Source organism: Sminthopsis crassicaudata, chromosome 3, assembly GCF_048593235.1.
Source record: "Sminthopsis crassicaudata isolate SCR6 chromosome 3, ASM4859323v1, whole genome shotgun sequence".
Classification (NCBI taxonomy): Eukaryota; Metazoa; Chordata; class Mammalia; order Dasyuromorphia; family Dasyuridae; genus Sminthopsis; species Sminthopsis crassicaudata.
Window position 1 is genome coordinate 496812133 of NC_133619.1, and position 21555 is coordinate 496833687.

The window sequence follows — 21555 nt, forward strand, 5'->3', positions numbered from 1 at the left end:
AGATTGTTGTTTTTTAAACTTATAGAATTGTCATTGTTCCAACATATCCTCCATTCAAACTCATACTTACATTAAATAATATTTAAATATTTAATATTTGTCATTCCCTGATCAACAAATTCTTATAGACTCTGTATTTTCAACAGGATAAGGTAACAATTAACATTTCAATAGTGTATGGCAAGATTTTAGCTTTTTGTTCTGTTTATTCTGGCATAGAAATGGGGAAGGAAAGATAACCAGGGTCAATTCTTGTAAGGAAGGAGAAGTAGTTGGTATGTGTCTCAAAGAAAAGAATCAACATTTAAATAAAAATTAGTTGAGCAAGTAGATTAGTACTCAGACCAGTTTGAATTCTGTTTGATTTGCATGGCATAATATTGCCAAGCTCTGTATGGCAGAATATCACTTTAACCAGATTATTATAGTTTAATTTAATACAGGTTTATCTGTGTCATTCTAGTTCAAGTTATTAGACCTAACGGAACAGCCTTATTTGGAACTTCTTTTATGTGTAACTTGTGGACTTGAAGCATGAACTCTAAATTATAGGAAATTTCCAATAGAGCTTAATTACAATGTCCTTTTCATTCTGCCTGCAGGGTAAAAGCTGGATTGTGAAGCGAAGTTATGAAGATTTCCGAGTACTTGATAAACATCTCCATCTGTGTATTTATGACAGACGCTTTTCTCAGCTCTCTGAACTTCCCCGTTCTGATACTTTGAAGGATAGTACAGAGGTAAGCAGTCAGTATTTCCAGGAAGTAATTTTTTTTTTAAATGTTCCAGCTTCTTGGCCTATTTTTAAACATTAGTTGTCCTTTGACCTTTCATTTGTATCTTGGACATCATTTAACTATTTTATTATTGAAAATCAAGTGAAAAATCAGCTTTCAGTATTAAAATGAACTTAAAGTAAAATGTTTCATTGGTCTCTCTTCTTTCATTACTGAAGTGTATACATGGGGGGGACGGATAGGTCTCCAGGTATGGAAGTGTCATTATTTATTGTTGGTATATTTTTTTGTCTTTTTTGCTGTACTGCTTTTTTTATTATTTCTTTTGAATTTTTGGTACAAAGTGTATTGTCAGAGGAGGGAAGGGAGAGATGGAAGTTGCAAGTGAATGCAATATATAAATAAGGCATAAATAAGATAATTTTTCAAAATTTCTCAATTTTTCAAAAATTAAGAATCATGATTCTTACTCAGTTTATATATTCAGTCTTTGAAATTTGGAGTTAATAGAGATGATACTGTGATATTCTTTCCCCTTACAGCCAAGAACACAAGAACATTGCTATTTGGATTTTTACCTGTGTGCTTGCTTTGGTTTTTTTAAAACCATTTAATGAACTGTGCATTATTTATTATTATTTATTTGTTTGGTTGTGGCCTTTTTTTTTTTTTTTTTTTAAGCTAATTCTTAAACTGTCTAGCTGTTTCTTTGTCTATGTCATTCTTGCCTTCACAGTTTGCTACATATCAGTATTTTAAATGTAAGAACAGAAATGAAAATAATCTGCTATATAATCATAGGCTATATTATGATATCATTCTTAAGTAGCCTGAATGAAGATTTCATATGTGATACAAGTGTGACATATTGGTAAACAGCACCTAAAGCAATAGTTCATGGAAGTGAGATACTGATCAAATAAAGTACTTTCATATAGCATTCAGTAATATGCTTTATATATAATATGAAAATGTTATTCATATTACTCTTCCATTCCTGTTGGTGTGGACTTCTGAAAGAGCATCTAAGAATTTCAGATAGATCTTGCTGAACTAAATGGGTTCAAAATGTGGACTTGATGTAGAAATTTACATTGGTGATCAAAGAATCACCTCACTTATGTTTAAAGAGGCTCTTCACCAAAAATCTAGCTCCCAGTTCTAAGTGATGAAGTACATTCTTTGAAACACTGAAATAGTCTTAGATGTTGCTTATGCTGTGCTTGCTCTCATTTGAATATTGGAATGCCTATAAATTCCTGATTCTAAAGCTGTATATTTCCAATTATTGTACCATTTAGGAGAGAAATTTGTGTCAAATTTATTCTGCTTCTTTTTTTTCCCCCCAATAGTTGGTCACTCAGATGCTTGTGGCTTACTTATCACGCCTTTCAGCCATTGCAGGGAACAAAATCAATTGTGGACCTGCTCTTACCTGGATGGAGGTAATTGTTTAACTATATTCTCTTCACTTGAATTTTTTTTCATTTGTAATTCAATAATTTTTAACTAGTTAAGTCAAATATTTTTTAAAAGTAATAGTTATTGTTGAAAATTAATTTCAGGAGAAATAAAAAATTTTCTCAATATTTTATTTTGATTCAAAGAGATGGTTTGTGTTTATTTGCAATGTCTTCCTAGAATAATTTTTTTGTATAGAATTTTACAACTTTGGTCATTTTTCCTATTCTTCATCACACATAGAATGTACTACATAGAACATTATCACCACACAGAACATATTGTAACATATTTTTTGAAGTCTAACTATTTTTGTATTTCTAATATGTGCCACTAATACTAAATCCTGGGGATAAAAGAGAAAAGTAAACCACTTTCTCATTTCAAGTAATGTTCATTCTGACTGGAAAATGAGGTGTACATGAATACTTAGAAAATATATACATAAAAGAGGAGGGGCTTCAGGAAGAAAGAGGTATTCCTTTTGAGCTGAGTTTTGAAAGAAACCAGGAGGGACAGGTATTGCTGGAGAGAGAAAATAGAGAATTCCATGTGTGGAATAATGAAGAAGCTAGTATAATGAGACTGTACTGTAGTATAGTATATGAGAGCAAAAGGAAGCAAATTGTGAAGAGCTTTAAATGTCAAACAGAATAATTTATAGTTGATCCTAGATATAATAAGGAGCCAGTAGGTTTTATGGGAAGGGGCTGAGAAGAGGAACATGGTCAAATGTGTTTTATAGGGAAATCACTTTGCTATATGGAGTATAGATTGGGGTAGGAAGATATTTGGAGAATGGACAGCAACTTGGAGTCTATTAGAGCACTCTAGGTGAGAGGTAATGGAGGCCTGAGTGAATCTGTGTGAGAGAAGAAGAAGGGAATTATTTAAGAGCTGTCGAGTAGATAAAAATGACAGCATTTAACCTTTCATTGGATAAATGGGGTGCAAAAGAGAAGGTTTGTGTTACTTTTGATACTAATAAAGAAGTCAGGATGGATTAGAAATAAGAAGATTGTAATTTTTCCCCTGGATATGTTGTGAGCCTAATATACTTAAATAATAGATATTTCAAAATATCCAATAGCCAGTTGGTGATGTTATGCTATAATTCATAAAAATATTAGAGGTAGATGTAGACCGGAGATGCATCTTATAGGGATATTAATTGAAGTTATGGGAATTGATGAGATCACCAAGAGAAAATAGAAAGTAGATAATTTGGGCAATTGAAAACGTGGACATTTATGTGCTCATTTCAGGCAAAATCATTAAAATATCTACTTTGCTCAACCAAAGGTATTCCAACTCCTTTTTAAAAGTAAAATATAATGCCATATTATCTTTCTCCCATGCTTCCCCTTCCCCCTAGCAAGAAAAACAAAGAAAGTAAAAAAAAATATTTCAATTTGCATTGAGTTCATCAGTTCTCTCTCTGGAGGTGTATGACATTTTTTTCATCATGGATCCTTTGAAATTGTTTTGTATCATATTATTAGACATAAACTCTTCTTTTATTCATAGATCTGACAGATACATTTTTCCATGCTTACTTAATTTACTCTTGATATGTTATCACCCTTTATGTCTAAGTCTTGTATTCATTTTGATCTTATCTTCTGGCAGAATTTAAAGTTTGTCTTTTTATGTATATTTTTTTCAATTTTTCTTAATTTCTAAAACTATAGCCAACTTGTTATTATTTCTAATTAGAATGGTAACTTTTTTTGTTTGCTTTTGGTCCAGTCACATGATTTTATTGGTTTAGGGAACTCCTAGTAAGGAAATTACTTTCATTATTGCAGATGTGGCATTTTTTTCTATAACATTTAAACATGAGAAGTTAAGTGACTTCCCCAGGATTACACAGCCAGTGAATATTATAATTGACTAGTAAATTAGGAAGCAAAATTAGTTGAAAAATGAATTTCTCTTCTATTCATTATCCAATTCAGTAAACATTTATTGAGTGACTATTATGTGTCAGACACTATATGTTAAGTATTAGTGATATAAATAAGAAGAAAACTTAGGGAGCTTAAAATCCAATGGAGTAAAGTAACAGCAAAAGGAAGCTGGAAAGGGGTGACTGAGTAGCTAGCATCTTCTTTCATAAACTTAGCTATTTTCTCTTCTCCCCAGTGTTCTCATTAAAAATCCAAAAAAAGTGACATAAACACTTTCTTTTTTTTAAATTGATAACATGTTTTTGGCATTTATTCAAATCATTAAACATTTCCAAAGTAAACATTTCCATATACAAGTAAAAATAAAAAAGAACTAACATGTGTATGTATATATATGTGTATATGTATTCACATACAAAAATGTAAATGCACATATGTATATACATACATACCCACATATATGAAACTATGAATATATATTTCATAGTGCTTGCTTTAAAAAGGATATATATATATGTGTGTGTGTATATATGTATATATGTATATACATATATAAAACAAATTTTGCACATTGCTTTCAAATAATTGAAAGTAATTTTGTTTGTGCTTCCTTCTCTTTTATGCATTAAAAAAAAATGTTTCATTATCTCTCCCGACAGGTTGGGGCAACCTTTTTGCTAACTTTTCCTGCCCTGTCCCCTCAATTAAAACGAGTGTTTTGTTTTGGAGGTAGTTCTAAGACCAATTACTTGAGATTCAGTTCTAGATTATATGAGTTACTCGCAAGTCATTGAATGATTTGAAAGGTTTTCTTTGCCCTTATACAACAAGATTATGCATTAAGGATATAGTTGGACTTAGCTTCTCTGGATGTAGCCCACTTTTGTCAACTGGTGACATTTATGGTCATCAGGGAAGAATATGGTGATAAGTAGTGGTGACTTATCTTTTCCTCAAAAATGCATCAATTTTCAGGGGCCTTGACTGTCCATGGGTTGCAGCTGTGCTAAGGAAACAGGCTAATCAAGTCTCCTTTTAGAGTGCATTAATCCTTATTTCAGATGGAAAAGAGGAAAGGCTGGCTTATGGCTACTTAACTACTCCTTTCCATGTTCCTGCTTCATTCTCCATTGAGTCTGATGTACTATTGGGTATATATGATTCTCAACCCTTCCTTGACCATTTCATATGATGAGTTTCATCCATTTGATGCCTCCTCTGTCTACATCTTCTCGTATGTGTATACTTTTCTATAATCCAATTATAAAAAATAACAAGTTCTACTTTTCCAACTTTTCTACCCTAATATATTCTTCCTTTTATTTTCTCTTGTTTTTTCTTTCTCAAAACCTTTAGAACAGAGCTAAACTGCCTTAATGCTTTTTTCTGATTTCACTCCCCTAATAGTTTCTGAAGACATTAAAGTTTTGAAGAGAAGTGTTATCTTCCTGTATTGGAATGTTTACTTTTAAGTCATGTGGCTTCTTTAATTACTCAAATAAGCATACTCATTTGGGTTTCTCTGCATACTTGTTCACAGTTTCTGCTCAGTTCTAGTCTTTTCATCTTAAATTCTTAAAAATATTCTTTTTAGTAGAGGACCATTTGCTCCTTATAAGATTAAATTTGGCTTTATAGAGTGTTATTCTTAGTTATGAGCTTTTATCATTTGTCTTTGGTAATATCATTATCAAAATCTCATACTATTTATGGTAGAATCTACTGACTAGCTCCTTGGTACTTTAAAAAGTGACATTTGCAGTATTTTTTCTTTGATATGGCACTAGATTTTAGTTATGACATTCTTGGGACCTTTTTCTTTTGTGATTTCTTGTAGGAGATTATTGGTGTGTTCTTTATTCAATTTGCCTTCTAGTTCTAATAGGTTAGGGAAGTTTTCATTTCTGATTCTTAAAATAAGAATGTCTAGGCTTTTTTTTTTTTAATCAAGGTATTCAGAATTCAATAATGCTTATAAACTACTTCTCCTTGAATGGACTTTTACATCAGTTATTTCTGATATTATATATCTTAAACTTATATTTTTTCCATCTTTTGAGTACTGCTGCCTGCTGAATTAGTTCTAAGGTTTTCAGTGTCTGTTGCTTCGTTTTGGTTCTTTTTTTTTTGAGTGTCCTCTACTCTGCATCTGCAGCCTGAAAACACTTGCAGGGAGGCTTTATGTATCTCTCTGAACATTCTCTGTGAGGGCAATGGCTATGCTTGTTCTCATCCTGCCTTTTCTAGAGTTCCCCTTTCTTGTGGCCTGTGAACTTCTATAAAGAGCTGATGTGGAAGAAGTCACTGACTCTAATTTCTCATTGAATTTCTTGATGATTATTTATTCTGGTATCAGTTGGGCTAGAGTGCTATCTTCACAACAAGTAATTTCTTTTAAAAAAAGTTTGATTAAAGTTTGTAGTATGGGATGAGCATTTTCTTTTGTTTGTAAAGCACGGTAAGGTGAATATTTAATTTTTTACTTTATACTTTTCCTCAGGGCCTAGTACAGTGCATGAATAGGTATTTAATGAATGTTTCCCAACTGATTCATTGATTGGTAAATGGCAGAAACATAATATTTATTTTATATAAGTTAATGGTCATAAGGAATCTTGAATGCCTTGATATTTATTGCTTTAAATTGAGAACTTGGAAAAGTAGATATAGTTTATAGTCTTGGCTAATTTAGAAACTCAAGAACTTAAAAAACACAAAAATCTATTCAATATTTCTTTAGAATTTACAGTGTGTCCAGCACTATCTAAAATAACAGTGAGATGAACTGTTCATCTCACACATTCATGGTGTACTTGATATTAATTCTATTGTGGAAAGCTTTATTCATTGCTTCCTCTGGCTTTCTTTCATGAACTAAATATTCATTATCCATTTTTTTTTTCTTCAAGGCTTCTCAGCTGTGTTGTTTCTGAATCATTGTTTAGCGTCTACTACATATAAACAAAATTTCACAATTACCTCATAGGATATATTTTTTTTAAAAACAGATTGATAACAAGGGGAATCATCTGTTAGTTCATGAAGAATCATCAATCAACACACCTGCTGTTGGTGCTGCCCATGTTATCAAGAGATATACTGCTCGTGCTCCTGATGAATTATCATTAGAGGTAATAATTGAATAAAGATGTACAAATGAAAATTTCAAATTCTGAAGCAGGAAAAATTTGATTTTTTCCTCCAAAAATGCTTGATCTCAATAATGGTTTTTGAGTGAAGTAATCTGAACTTTCACTTTGTATAATTTAAGCCCCTTTGAAATATATGCCAGTCATTAATAGGTTTTAGAGCTAGGTGGAGACAAAAACTTATATTACAAAAAATGCCAAGACTGTAAGTTTTTTTTTTTCTTGTGAACTTTTGAATAATAAAAAATAATTATCTGCCTGTTTTATATATTATTTGTATGTATGCATACATATATTTATACATACATGTATAAATATATGTATATTTACATAGGCATATATTTATATATGAGTATGTGTGTGTATGTAGATACACGATATATTAATTTAAATTCTGGCTCTGTCATTTACAACCTTAGAATGACCTTGGAAAAGTTATTCCTCTTTGAAACTCAGTTTCTTCAGTTGTAAAAAGAAATTATTTGACTACATCATCAATGTCTCCTTTAGCTCTAAATCTGTGAACTCATCTATGATTATTAGTTTGAGTTTTTTAGATTATATTTTATTTAACTTTATTGTTTTTATCATGGAATAAGTTTATCTTTTGATTTTTAAGAGATAAATGTGATGCTATAAAAATGGTAAATAAGAGTATATAGAATTGTAAACCTTTACATCACCTTAAAACGTGAAGTGAATATTGCTATTCATCATTGGGGGAAGTCAACTATTGCAGTATGTTTTGAACCATCAACTTAAAGAAGTAATAGTATATTATATTTGGTTTGCTAGTTGGTTGGCCAGTTGGGGTCTCTTTATATTGGAAGATTCAACATTTAGTGCTGTATTTACAACTTAATCACTGGAATAGTACCAATTTGGAATCAGGAGTCCTGGCTTCACCTTACTAGGTGGTGGCCTTGAATAAATCATTTTCCTTATCGTCAAAATGGGGATAGTTATGATAAGTAAACTACAGATATACATACATATAACTTTATCTATCTATCTATCTATATACACACACACACATATATATATACATATATGTTTATATAAACACTTAGTAACCCCAAACATCATCTGAATGTAAACCATTAAACTGTTATAAGAAAAAATAAATCTGATCTTAATGTTTCATTTGTCACCTTGCTCAAACCATATTGAAAACAAAAGATGCCAGATACGATACCTAAAGTTCATAGTAACTTTTGAACATGATCTTCTGTGATCACTTGATCACTGGATAAATTGAGTAAAATTTATTCGGCTCATTTAGCTAATTGTTGACTTTTTTTTTTGTAGCTAGTACAAAGACTCATTTTGTAGGAAGCAGAACTCTAGTGTGTTTGGGGATCCTTTAAAGGAAGGACAGTAATCAGAGTAGGGAATGATACTTTTCTCCATTCCAGTACTTAGATTCAAATTCTAACCACAACAGTAGTTATGCATTTGATTTCCTTCAATTTTTATTTCATAGGTGGGAGACATTGTATCAGTTATTGACATGCCACCAAAAGTATTGAGCACATGGTGGAGAGGAAAGCATGGATTTCAGGTAGGTGTGGAAAAGTTCAGGGAAAGTTTCTTCTTTGAAGTTCTTGAGAAGGAGGGGGTGGAGATAATTCACTACCATAACATTTTGTAAAATAGTTTGCTTCTGTTAGCAAATCAAATATCTTTTAATAACATGCTTTTGTATCTGAAATTTTCTTAACAATCAGTAGAAATAATAGAGAAAATGCAGAGATATAATACAAGACTTGAAAGCCCTACTATACTCTTGCCTTCTAGTTTTTCTAAGGGAGGCAAGCTCTGACATCTTGTTCCTTCCAATCCATCTTTGGTTGTACTTTCCTGTCTGGTTATGAAGGAATGATATACACCCATCCCCCACCTCATTTGACTGTCTGAGCTCTAGTTAGGATTATGGTGGGGTTGAAAACAGTATCATAGACTTTGCATTGGAAGAAACTTCAGAGTTGACCATCTGATTCAACATCCCATTCAAATGGACATCAATTTGCTATTTGAAAAACTTCAGATATGAGAATGAACTATCTCCCATAGCAGACATTTATATTTCTGGAAAGCTCTTAATCTTATAAACTTGCCTTACACCAAATCCAAATCTACTTTTTTTTTTTTTTTTTTTTTTTTTTTAAATTATAGAGGAATAGCATATAGGAACACAAATTTCAAGTTGGAAAAGACCTTAAGGTCATCAGACCATACTCTTTCATTCATTTGAGAGATCAGAAAACTGATTAGAGAAAGGTTAAGTGATTTTCTCTGATTATCATCAGGTAGCTACTAATTTCCTAAGACAGGATTCAGCCCTAGTTTTCCTGAGAAGCCTAGCATTTTAAAATTCAACTATGTCCTTAAGAAGACCAAGTCTAAACTCCTTTCTGCTTGATAATTATCAAATATTTAAACATAACTGTCAGATCTTCCTCATTCTTCTTAAATCCTTCAGTGTATTCATGATCTCATCAATCATAAGCATCATCTCCAAAGGCATAGACCATAGTCTGTGCTCACCTTGCCCTGTGAAATCTTATCCATGTTCTTCTAAATCCTGCATAAAAAGAGTGACACTCAGCATGAGGTTTTCTTCTAGATCTTTTAACATTTCTTGAGTACCAGTGCAATACTCAGTTGTCTACCTGTTAACTTACACTTTTGCTGTATGAGTAGCCTATTTCTTTTGCAGATTAAATGTTTTCCCAGTTCTCCTCCCTCACTTTCACCCCATTCCCTCAGGTACTATTTCATGTGTATGGGTTATCATTAGCAGTATTCTGTACCCCACATTTCCCCACTGTGCATTTCTCATTTGTTCTCTGGGTTACGCATAATTTTTATATCATGGATAACTTACTGACATATGGCATTACCAAGAGAATATTGCTGGCTTTTAAAAATGCATTTTAATGTCCAAAAAACAACTTGACCTTGTTAAAAGCACTGTGCAGTTGCTCATATGTGTTTACTTCAGTCTCTTATCCTGCTTATTCCTGGGCCCACCTTAATGTATCTTCAGTGCTAATCTAAGAGATACGGGACTAATGCTACAACTTAGTGTCCTGCCCATTCAGCCATGTGTCATTGTCTTGACAGTAGATATACTTTATTTACATGTGTTTTAAAGGGAGATGTTAAAAGGACTTAACATTTATTCTTGTTAAAATTTTAACTTATTAGGTTCAGCTCATTATTCTGGATCTTTTATGATTCTGATTGTCACCTAACATGTTCACCATCACCCCCATCTTCACAAACAGAGACAATATTTTAACTTAATTGTCCCTAGCTAGTATTGACCCTTTATCAACATTACTAAATTATGAAGTAATGTACACAAATGAACACACAATTATGCATACATGCACTAATTTCAATGTAACTTTATTTTTTTAAATAACAGAGGTTCTTCATTTTAAAAAGTTAATATATATTTGTTTAAAATTAATTTTAATCATATCCTTAATTAATAGAAGAGGCACCTATATTTGATAATAGTTAAAAACATGAAATTGCAACCTTATCTTCCAAAGAATTTCCATATTGATACAACAGAAGTCCCTGTTTTCTAGTTTCAGCTCTTTTTCCTTCATCATTTTGTGGGAAAAAAGAATACTGCTTTTTATAAGGCAGAACAGAAAAAGGTGTTTTTTTTAGTTACTTTTTGATAGAAAGGAATTGAAGTGTAATGAAATCCAAATAAAGGATTTTAAAAAGCTCACTAAAATTTGCTTTTGTTGTGATTTCTTTTTTGGAATAGAAGATTTACTTTCCTAGTTTTCTTTTGCTTAGTTTAATATGAGAATCGCTGGGTCCTACCTACAGAGGTACTATTGTATAATGAATAAAATATGAAAGTTGGAGTCAGGAAGACCTAACACCGCAACTATCCCTTCAGTTCCAGCTACTTGTCCTCTCACTGAATTGCCTAGGTCCCAGAAAGTAACCCACCCCTCACCTTCATCCCCTTGAGGGCAAAGCTGTATAGACATTGAAAATCCATCTAAAAACTTCCCTTAATAATGAACAAACCCCTCGTCCAATCATGTCCTTCCCTTCTAGTAATTCTGAACCCTGCATGCTACCACTATGTCCACCAGAGCTCCTCACATATTCCATAGTTGTTTCAGGAATGCCTTCTCCATAGACAAATTAGTTTTCATCTTAAATCCTTTACTTCCATCTGCTGACAATCACTGAGCCATGGCTCTCTGCCAACTTTCCAAGCAATGGATCCATTTCACTCTTTCCTCCTAGACTCACTGGGTGAGGTAAGAGAAATGGAATATTCTTTACTCCTTATTTCTACTTGCAGATTGTCTCTCTACCAACATCCTTCAATAACTTTTCCTCCTTTAATTACTAGTAGCTTTTTGTTTACCAATGGTCAGACATCCTATCCCCTCCCCCTCCCTTTTTTTTTGTTGAGGCTATTGAGGTTAAGTGACTTGACCAAGGTCATACAGCCAGGAAGTGTTAAGTGTCTGAAACCAGGTTTGAACTCAGGTCTTTCTGATTTCAGGGCTGGCACTCTATATACTGGGCCACTTAGCTGCCCCTGTTTCCTTGATTTCTTAATGAGTTCATTGTCTAGCTCACAATTTTACTCTCTTTCCAACTCCTTTCCTAATACTGAAGGACTTCAGTATACATATTGAGACTCCTTCTGACATCCTAACTTTATGGTTTACTGATTTTACTAATTTCCCATAACCTACTCCTCTATGCTACCTCAGGTTCATAAAAAGATGATTATATTCTTGATCTTTTCATCACTTATAAACAGATTTACAATCACCTCTATGCTCAGGAATTCTGAAATGCCTTTATCTGATTGTGGTCTATTGGCTTTTCGTTTTGCCTCTTTACTTTTGCCATACTAGATTGTACTCTTCTTCCACATTGTGACCGCTAATCCCTCAAATCCTCACTTCTTTCCATCATCCCTTTACTAGTTCTCCTTTCCCTGTCTTGACCAGTTGACAGCTGTCCTTTTCTCTTGAATTCTTGTTCCTCTTGTGATAGTGCTGATTATATCCAACTAAGCCTCAGCTTTGAATCACTCCCATAATCTGTTGTTTTCCCTCCATGTGAATTGCTGAATGAAGGTAGAGAATGTTATGCAATTGTTCTGATTGGATCTACTACAGATATCTATTACATCATTTCAACTGGACCTTTACTGCTTCTAGATAGTCCTTCTATATTTCCCATGTCAAATTCTTCTCTTTTTTTCAAGTTTATTAAACCTTTTTATTTTCAAAACGTATGCATAGACAGTATTCAACATTAACCCTTCCAAAATCTTGTGGTACAATTTTTTTTCTCCCTCTCTTTCCCCCATTTCCTTCTCCAGATGGCAAGTAATACAATATATGCTAAATATGTCCAATTCTTCTGTACATATTTTCACAATTACTATACTGCACAAGAAAAATCAGCTCAAAAAGGAAAAAAAAAAGAGAAACCAAATAAAATGAAGCAAACAACAACAAAAAAGTGAAAAATTTGTGTAGTGATCCACATTCAGTTACCACAGTACTCCCTCTGGGTGTAGATGGCTCTCTTCATCATAAAATCATTAGAACTGCCCTGAATCATCTTCTTGTTGAAAAGAGCCATGGACATCAGAATTGATCGTGTAATCTTCTTGTTGCCATGTACAGTGATCTCCTTGTTCTGCTCATTTCACTCAGCATCAATTCATGTCTCTCCAGGCCTTTCTGAAATTATCTGCTGATTGTTTCTTCTAGAATAATAATATTCCATAACATTCATATGCCATAACTTATTCAGCCATTCTCCAGCTGATGGGCATCTACTCAGTTTCTATCAACTCACTATCTCACTCTCTAAAATGGCTACTCCCAGAGACTGTGGAAACTGAGTATGGATCACAACAGCATTTTCACTTCTTTTGTTATTGTTTGCTTGAATTTTAGTTTCTTTCTCATTTATTTTCCTTTTTGATCTGCCTCTTCTTGTGCCACAAAATAATTGTATAAATACATATGCCTATGTTGGACTTATAATATATATTTTTTACCATATTTACCATATATTGGATTACTTGCCATCTAGGAAAGGGGGGGAGGAGGGGAAATTAGAACACAAGATTTTTTTAAGGGTCAGTGGTGAAAAATTATCCTTATATGTTTTGAAAATAAAAAGCTTCAATAAAAAAATAGGATTTGGGAAAAAAATGGCTGTTCCAAATCTTTTCTTCCTTCCTCAAGTCTCTTATGATTCCTCTTCTCCAATTCTCTCAGCTGAGAATATTGCCTCATATTTTATTAAAAACATTGAATCCTTTTGACAAGATGCCTTCTTTCCCCATTTTCTTTATTTCATATTATTCCTGTTTTCTGCCATTATTTCTTCTCCTTTCATCTCCATTTCACATGAAGAAATGATTCTTCTCCTTTCCAAGGATAAATCTTCTTCATGTAGGAGTGATCCCATTTCATTCTACCTTCTGCTTCCACAGATTGACTCCTCTATTATCTTCAGTCTCCTTTATTTTCATTCTCTCCCTATCCATTGGCTGATTCTCTAATGCTTATAAATATAACTGCTTCCCCAACAAAAGTCCCTTGCTTGATCCATCCATGTCTTCTTTCATCCTATATCTTTAACTTTTATGAGAAGGAATGGCTAAATTCCTTGAAAAGGTTTTCTTCATGAAGTACTTCAACTTCCTTTCCTTTTACTCTCTTCATAACTCTATAGTCTGTCTTCTACCTTCATCATTAAACAAAACAATTCTCTTTATACTTATTCTTTATGAATTGCCAGATTTAATGTAGTTTTTTTTTCAATCCTTATCTTTTTTTTTTTTTTTTGCAGCTTTTAATGCTTACCTTCTTCTCCTTGCTACTTTCTTCTTTGGAAGTGTTCAGGACACTGCTTCCTCTTAGTTTTTTTTTTTTTTTCCCCTCCTGATCTTATTCCTCCTTAGTAGCTTTGCTTGATTTTTATCCATTTGATGCTCATAAATTATGAACGTCCCACAGGACATGTATTGGGCTCTCTTTCCTATGCTCTCTATAAGATTATACTTGGTAATCTTGCAAACCCTCATGGATATAATTATTATCCCTGTGCCAATGATTCTCTAATCTACTTATCCAACCCTAACTAACCTCTCTGCTGGCCTTCAGCCTTACATCTCTAACTACCTGTTTGACATTCCATGAAAATGGTAAACTCATCTGTTTGAAGCTGTTCTCATTTTTCTTTCCCAGCCCTTCTTCTCTCCTATATTTTGCCATTTCCCTTGTCCTTCATGCTGATAATTTAGGTGTCATCCTTGAGTCCTCACTCTCTTGCACCCTTCATATTTATTCTCTAACCAAGATAAGTAGATTTCACAACCCTTTCTCTCCTCTCATGCTGCTATTACCCTATGGCAGGCCCTTATTACTTTATGCCTGTATTTTTCCAATAACCCATTGATTATTCTGTCTCCTACAAATCTGTTCCCTCTGCAGTCCTCTAGTAAGGTGCCAAAGTGATTTCTTAAAGCATAGGTCTGACCATATCTCCTGCCTTATGATTCCTCATTTCTTCCAAGATCAATCATATTGAATATATATTAACAGCCCTTATTAACATGTTCACATGTCTACTTTTCTAGTATTATTCTTTCCATCCCTTGACATATTCTACAATTTGGTGAAATTGACTTGTTATTCCTTGTGCAAGATAGGTCCTCTCCAGATTTGAATTATTTTTTCATCTCAGCCTCCTGAATTCATTGGCTTCCTTTAACTTTCTTCTCACCTCCCAGTTTACAAAGCATACCTTTCATGATCCCTCTCAGTTTTGGTTCAATTCTTCCCCCAATTTATCCTGTATATAACCTTTTATTTGTATGATGCTTTTTTAATTAGATTGTGAGCTCCTGGAAAGCAAAGGCTGCATTTTACCTATCTTTTTTCTCCAGAACTTTGCACAGTGTCTGTCATATAATAGGTAATTAATATATATGAATTCACTGATTGAACTAGCTCTTTGACTGGGGGCATATTATTTAATGCCCCCAGATTAATTTCCAAGGCTTTAGTAAAGGTAAGATTCAAATCTGCAATGCCAGAAATTTCCACTGAAAAGAAATCATAGATTTTTAACATTGATATAAGTTCTTAATGGTGACAAGAGGCAGTTAAGAATATTTTTTATGATGACAAAGGAAATGCCAGACTAGTATAAAATTTGTTTTATGCTTATATCTTAAAAGAGAGTAAGCTCCATACAGGTAATTAGAATTTGGTTGTGTATGACAGCCACTTTTGTACCTCTATAATTTACAGACACCAGTGTCGTAAAGTTACACTAGTCACTGAAGGTACAATAACTAAGATATTAATATGATAATAGTAGAGAACTTTGGAAGTCCATAAACTCAGATACAAGTCCTAGGAATGCTAAAGGTCAAATTCAGGACTTTGAAGTATATATATTAGCCATTGATGGTAACTCATTCTGAAAGAATCATAACCATACTGCTCAGAAAACTAGAAATCTCTATGCAGTTTCAGACAAAATATTTAAGTTCTTTTCATAGTAGTTTTTATACTTATAGAAAGAGAATAGCATTATTTTGGTCTTCTTAATAATGTTTTGAAAATGAATGAAGTACGAGTTCTAAAGTATATTGTCTTTAAATGTAGAAAGCACCATTAATAAATTTTGCCTTTCATCATCATAAATAGGCAGCAAGCTATAAAAAGAATATCTATTCAGTCATATTAGCTATATAATTATAACCATATTCAATAATTAAAAATCTGAAAACTTAAGTGCATCTTATAGGAGAAAACTATGCAGATTATTTGTAAATGTATTATATATATATATGTACATTAAATATAAAATAAACTTACGTAGCTAAAATACTATTTTGTATCTTCATTATTGGTCTGAAGCAGCTACAAAGAAGGAGGCTTATATTGATAAACCTGTTGTTCATTGTATAGATATACATAGTTTTCTGTAATTCAGGTGTTTCCAAAAAGTTAGAGGTAAATTTAATTATCAAAAATAATTATATTTGCATTGCTGATGTTAGAGATTATATTTATATAGCTCTTCAGTTTTACAAGGTATTTGATATACATTGTCTAATTTGAATTTTATAACTTTATGGGGTACAAACTCTTGTTATCCTCATTTTATAGATAAGGAAATTATAGATAAGATTTGGTGCTTGGGGTCACATAGATAGCAAGTTTAAGAGACAGTATTTATTCTCTGGTCTTTCTGACTCCAAGTCTAGCATTTTATTCATTATATGAAGCTAACATTGCATCCAAAATGTTCCATTATCATAATAGTTATTATTGGTTGGTGTTATTTCATTTTTATCCTTATTACTTACCACTGATTTTGTATCTTGAAAATTATGAATTTTTAATGAAGAAATATTTATTTAAGATGTTAGCAAGTTTTTATAAATGAATGTTATGTCCAATAATTGAGGATAACGGGTCTGTATGTCCTAGTGCTACAAGTACAGTATAATTTATCGATTGATTTCTGTTAGGATATTTTGAGATCTGTATTAATAATATGGTATCTTGTTATAGGTCTGATTTTACAAAGGAACTGTGTTTTTGGATATAATCAACGCAGGTACCTGAAATAAGGCTTGAAGAAATTTAGAAGTTGGTTTTAATTCCAAACCTTATATTATTATTCTTAGAAATTTAAAATTATTATTATTATGCCAATATAGAACTTTAAAAAAATTCTTTGATGAATCCTTTTATGAAAGGAATACTTACCCTCTAAGTTTATTTATTTCATTTTTAAAAATGTTAGAAGCTTGGTATATAGCTCTATTTGTGTGATATCTTTTCCTTGACCTTAGGAAAGTCAGTTAATTTCTTTAGCTCTTAATATATACATTTGCAAAATGTGAGAGTTGAAATACAGATTTTCTCTGAACAAGGACATATCTGTTCTTTCTTTGGGTATTATATTTCCAAATGCATTTCAAAAATGCATGAAATATTCCATATTATAATTTATACAGAAATTTTTAGTTATTAGAAGCTTATGAATTTATGGATGATTTGGGCTACTTCCTACTTCTTATCTTCTACCAATTGGAAAGTTTAACCTATTGTTACTACATTAATCCATAGTTGCTTCCTCAGAGGATGATCAGAGAAGGAAAAGGTGAAACTTAAATGGGCCTTTTTGTTGTTATTGTTGTTAGGATAAAAAGAAAAAATATATTTTGAAGTTTAAATGATTTAAATGACTAAAAGCAAGAAATCTTGGTTTTAAGAAATCTTAAAATCTAATTAAATTAATTCCAAACTAAGGTAATTAGTAAACTAATGTAAATTCATCTTAAAAATTGAATATATTCTCTAAATTTATTGATGTTGTGAGCCCATGTGGTTCTCTTGTTTCTCTTCTTGTGATCAGCTGAATTTTCTGACTCTTCCCACTATTCCTAACAAACTCTAGCATTAGCAAATGTCTGACAGAGATCAACACTTTTTTAGGCTCTACCATGAACAAGAGATTTATCCAGAAAGACAGAAGGCCTGGTTGGCTCTATACACTTAAAATAATTCTGTGAATATTTTTTCTTTTCCAAAGTTTTATGAGTAGGAAGTGCAACATGAACTCAACTACAGAAATAAACATTTTACTCTGAAATTTAGTAGCTTCCTCATGTTGCTAAGGAATATATTAAGACTTCTACCTTTATTTTAGGGCTTTTGTCATTTTGTTTTAATTGCTTTCAAAAATTTTATTTCAAGAAGTTCTAGAATTATAAAATTATTATTGTCAGCTATATGTGCACATTCCTAAACCATTGGAAATACTACAGAGGTTACTTTCCTGTATTCTTTATATTTTTAGGTAGAAGAAAAGTTCTTGTATAATTAATGTAGTTGCCTCTGTATTCCAGATTCTAATAAACTGTGGATTATCTGCTCAATGCTATTCTTCCTTTAACCTTCTGTATGCTACATGAATAATAAAGGAAAATGAAATTAGCAATATGGGACATTTTATTAGGGTCTCTGGCTAAAATTAAAATCAGAGAGAATGTAATAATGAAGATGAATTGTATATTGTCCACTACAAAGTCTTCCTTTGCTTCCTTAATCATAATAATTAATAGCTAATTTATTAATAAAGTGGGCAGAAATGCCTTTGTGGCTTAGGGTCTTTGGGCAATAAAATTCTACTTTTTGTGTGTTTAACATAGCTCCACAAAGAATCTACTTTTAGTGGGCTACTTCATGTGGAAGACATAGCAGAGTGGAATGAACACTGAATTTAGTTGGAGTCAAAAGATGTGAGTCCTTGTTCTGCTACAAACTAGCGATAAATCATTGGGCAAATCATTTAACTCCTCTGCAGTTCACTTTCTTCATCTGTAAAATGAAAGTTGGATTAGATTGACCTATCCTGGTTTCATGGGACATGATTCTAAGAAAACTAATCCCTTTTGAAATTTTAATATGTCACAAAGCAAATATGTCTTTGTGTGAACTTTATGTTTAAATACATGAATCTAGAAGATAAAAACTGATACTTTCACATAAACAAAAAAAATTGTAGAAATAGGAAATATAGATTCTAATAATATATATATTTATAAATTTAAAGCATGACCAAGAGAAGGTAGCCTATGTAATATGTTCCCAAAATCATGAATATTTGGATAGTAACTTTATGAAATATAGTCATTTCAGTACCTGTGATCTGTCATAAAAATGTGTTTGTTTTTTTTTTTTGTTGTTTGTTTCATTTGATGTTGAGTACAGCTAGCTGTTATTGTGAAATTTACCATTCAAAATATACTGTTGTAAAAACTATCCCTTACAACGAATGTTTTCTAGACACAATTTTTATGTAACATCACAGATTTTATAACCGTAGTATCAAAAGAATTTCTGGAAATACAGTGATTAGCCCCAGAGAGAGAGAGCAGAGAGAGAGAGAGAGAGAGAGAGAGAGAGAGAGAGAGAGAGAGAGAGTGTATGTATGTGTGTGTGAGTGAGTGTATGTGTGTGTGTCCGTCCTTTAAGATTATTAAGCTGATGCTTGGGAGTGGTGAAGAGGAACAAAAAGGGGAAAAAGAATGAAATAAAAAAGATGTGTACATAGAGAACAAAAGAACAATTTACACAGGAAGTTAAAAAAATATGGACACTCATGAATATAATTTCATATTTTGATGTGTGTGTGTGTGTGTGTGTGTGTGTACACACACACACACATACACACACATACTTTCATCATTTGTTCTTATATATTTTGAATTCTCCTTGATGTTATCTTTGTTCTTGTTCTATTTTGGTTTGTATCCTTTTCTGTTTTTTTTTTTTTTTTTTCTTTTTTTTTTGTTTTTAAATTCTGTTTCTTTAAATAAAATAAATAAAAAATGATTATTAGGCAGAGCTAGAAGACAAAACATGGAAAAGAAAATATAGACATCTCTATAGTGCCCTCCAAATACTTCACCCTCTCAAAATTTATGATCACTGAAACACAAGCCCTCATGGTTTCTACTAATTTTGGAAGCTTGGCAAAAGGCTTTACCTTAGAGAGGCCCATCATCAGAGATTTAAATACTTGGTCATGAATTTTTTGCCATATTTATCCATGAAGTTGACTAAAAAAATCAGAATATACTTCATTTCTTTTTTGTACCTGTAAAGTCTGGTCTAGCTCCCTGAAGGGCTCAGAATCAGACAAATTCAGGATAAACAAAAGTCCTTGCCCCACGTTGGGCGCCAAAATGTGAAGTTCTGTTGTCTCTAAATTGCGATCATTCTCTGGAAGGAGATCTCTTGGGGAGTTTCTGGAGCCAGTCTTAGTTTTAGTTTCAGTTCCAGTAATCCCCAAAATGCAGCCAGGAGTTAAAGTCCTTTTCATATATTGTGTCCTTCAAAGTCTTGAATCTTTTCCTGTCAGATTGTCTCCAGCCAGACTCAGTCTCTAGCTCCCTCTGAATCCAAAGCCTCCAGCCAGCATGAAGGTAGACGTGGGAATAAAATCTTGACTGTGAATCTCCTAGAATGTGGGAATCAAGACTTTGCCTCCGAGAATGTGGGAAGTCTTCTCTTTGACCCTATCCAGACTGACTCCTTCCAGACTCAATGTTGGCTCCTTATATCTTCCCAGAGAATGGGCTTGTGGGTACTCCATGGGCTTGTGGGAACTCCTTACATAACCAATGAGCAAGCTCTTTTAAAGGTGTTAACTCCTTTCAGTAGTCTAAAGGTGTAAACTCCTTTTAAAGGTGTGAACTAAGCACATTGCCTTGTCACAAGTTCTGGCCCACAAAATCTGCAAGAATCCTAACAGGACCTCTTTTGCTTTGGCAATAATGATGAGAGAGAACAGTAGATACTGTGAATCATATAGGACTATTAGACCATCAACAAAAATTATTTTGACAAAATAGAATGTTATTGAAGGAATTGATCTGTCTCTATATTGATATATTTTCTATATAAATTATAAGACACAAAAACATTAATGCTAAATTAAATGACTTGAAGAATTTCTAAAGGTCGATTCATACTTGATAATAGAGTTGATTTCAATATGTATCTAAAGAGCAAAAGAAAATTTCATTGGATACTTCTTTATGTAATTGAAGTGTTTGCAGTGAGCTTAAGTAAATATGTTACCATAAAAATCTCACAGAATTTGAAAGTTGGACGATTTCTCAGCAGCTATCTAGTCTATCATATACCAAGCAATCTTTATTCTAACATACTTGACACATAATAAACGAACAACTCTTGAAATAATCTATTCCACTTTTGGGCAGGTCTAATTGCTAGGATTTTTTGCCTAAATTTGCTTGTTTGGAATTTTAACCCATTATTTCCCCATCTGTCATGTTCTCTATGAATCTACTTTTTTTCTTTTCTTTTTTTTTCCTTTTAGCTTTCTTATTTCCAAAGTATATGCATAGATATATTTTTTCTTTTTTTTTTCTTTTTTTTTTAAATTATAGCTTTTTCTTTACAAGAGATATGCATTGGTAATTTTTCAGCATTGACAATTGCAAAACCTTTTGTTCCAGTTTTTCCCCTCCTTCCCCCCATGCCTTCCCCAGATGGCAGGTGGACGAATACATGTTAAATATGTTAAAGTATATATTAAATACAATATGTATACATTGTCTATACAGTTGTTTTGCTGTACAAAAAGAATCAGACTTTGAAACAGTATACAATTAACCTGTGAAGGAAATCAAAAATGCAGGTGGGCAAAAATAGA

The 21555-nt window shown here is 32.4% G+C and overlaps 1 protein-coding gene across 8 annotated transcripts in view; it reads left to right on the top strand.

The window, feature by feature from the left end:
* Positions 1-21555, top strand: part of ARHGAP32 (Rho GTPase activating protein 32) — a 369190-nt gene that overhangs the window by 221966 nt on the left and 125669 nt on the right. For 7 of the 8 annotated variants that reach the window (XM_074303813.1, XM_074303810.1, XM_074303812.1 and 4 more), the window contains 4 exons: positions 603-740; positions 2090-2182; positions 7117-7239; positions 8741-8818. In XM_074303813.1, coding sequence (XP_074159914.1) covers positions 603-740; positions 2090-2182; positions 7117-7239; positions 8741-8818 — 432 coding nt within the window. The remainder of the gene's footprint in view (positions 1-602; positions 741-2089; positions 2183-7116; positions 7240-8740; positions 8819-21555) is intronic. The other variant, XM_074303814.1, reaches the window with a different exon arrangement.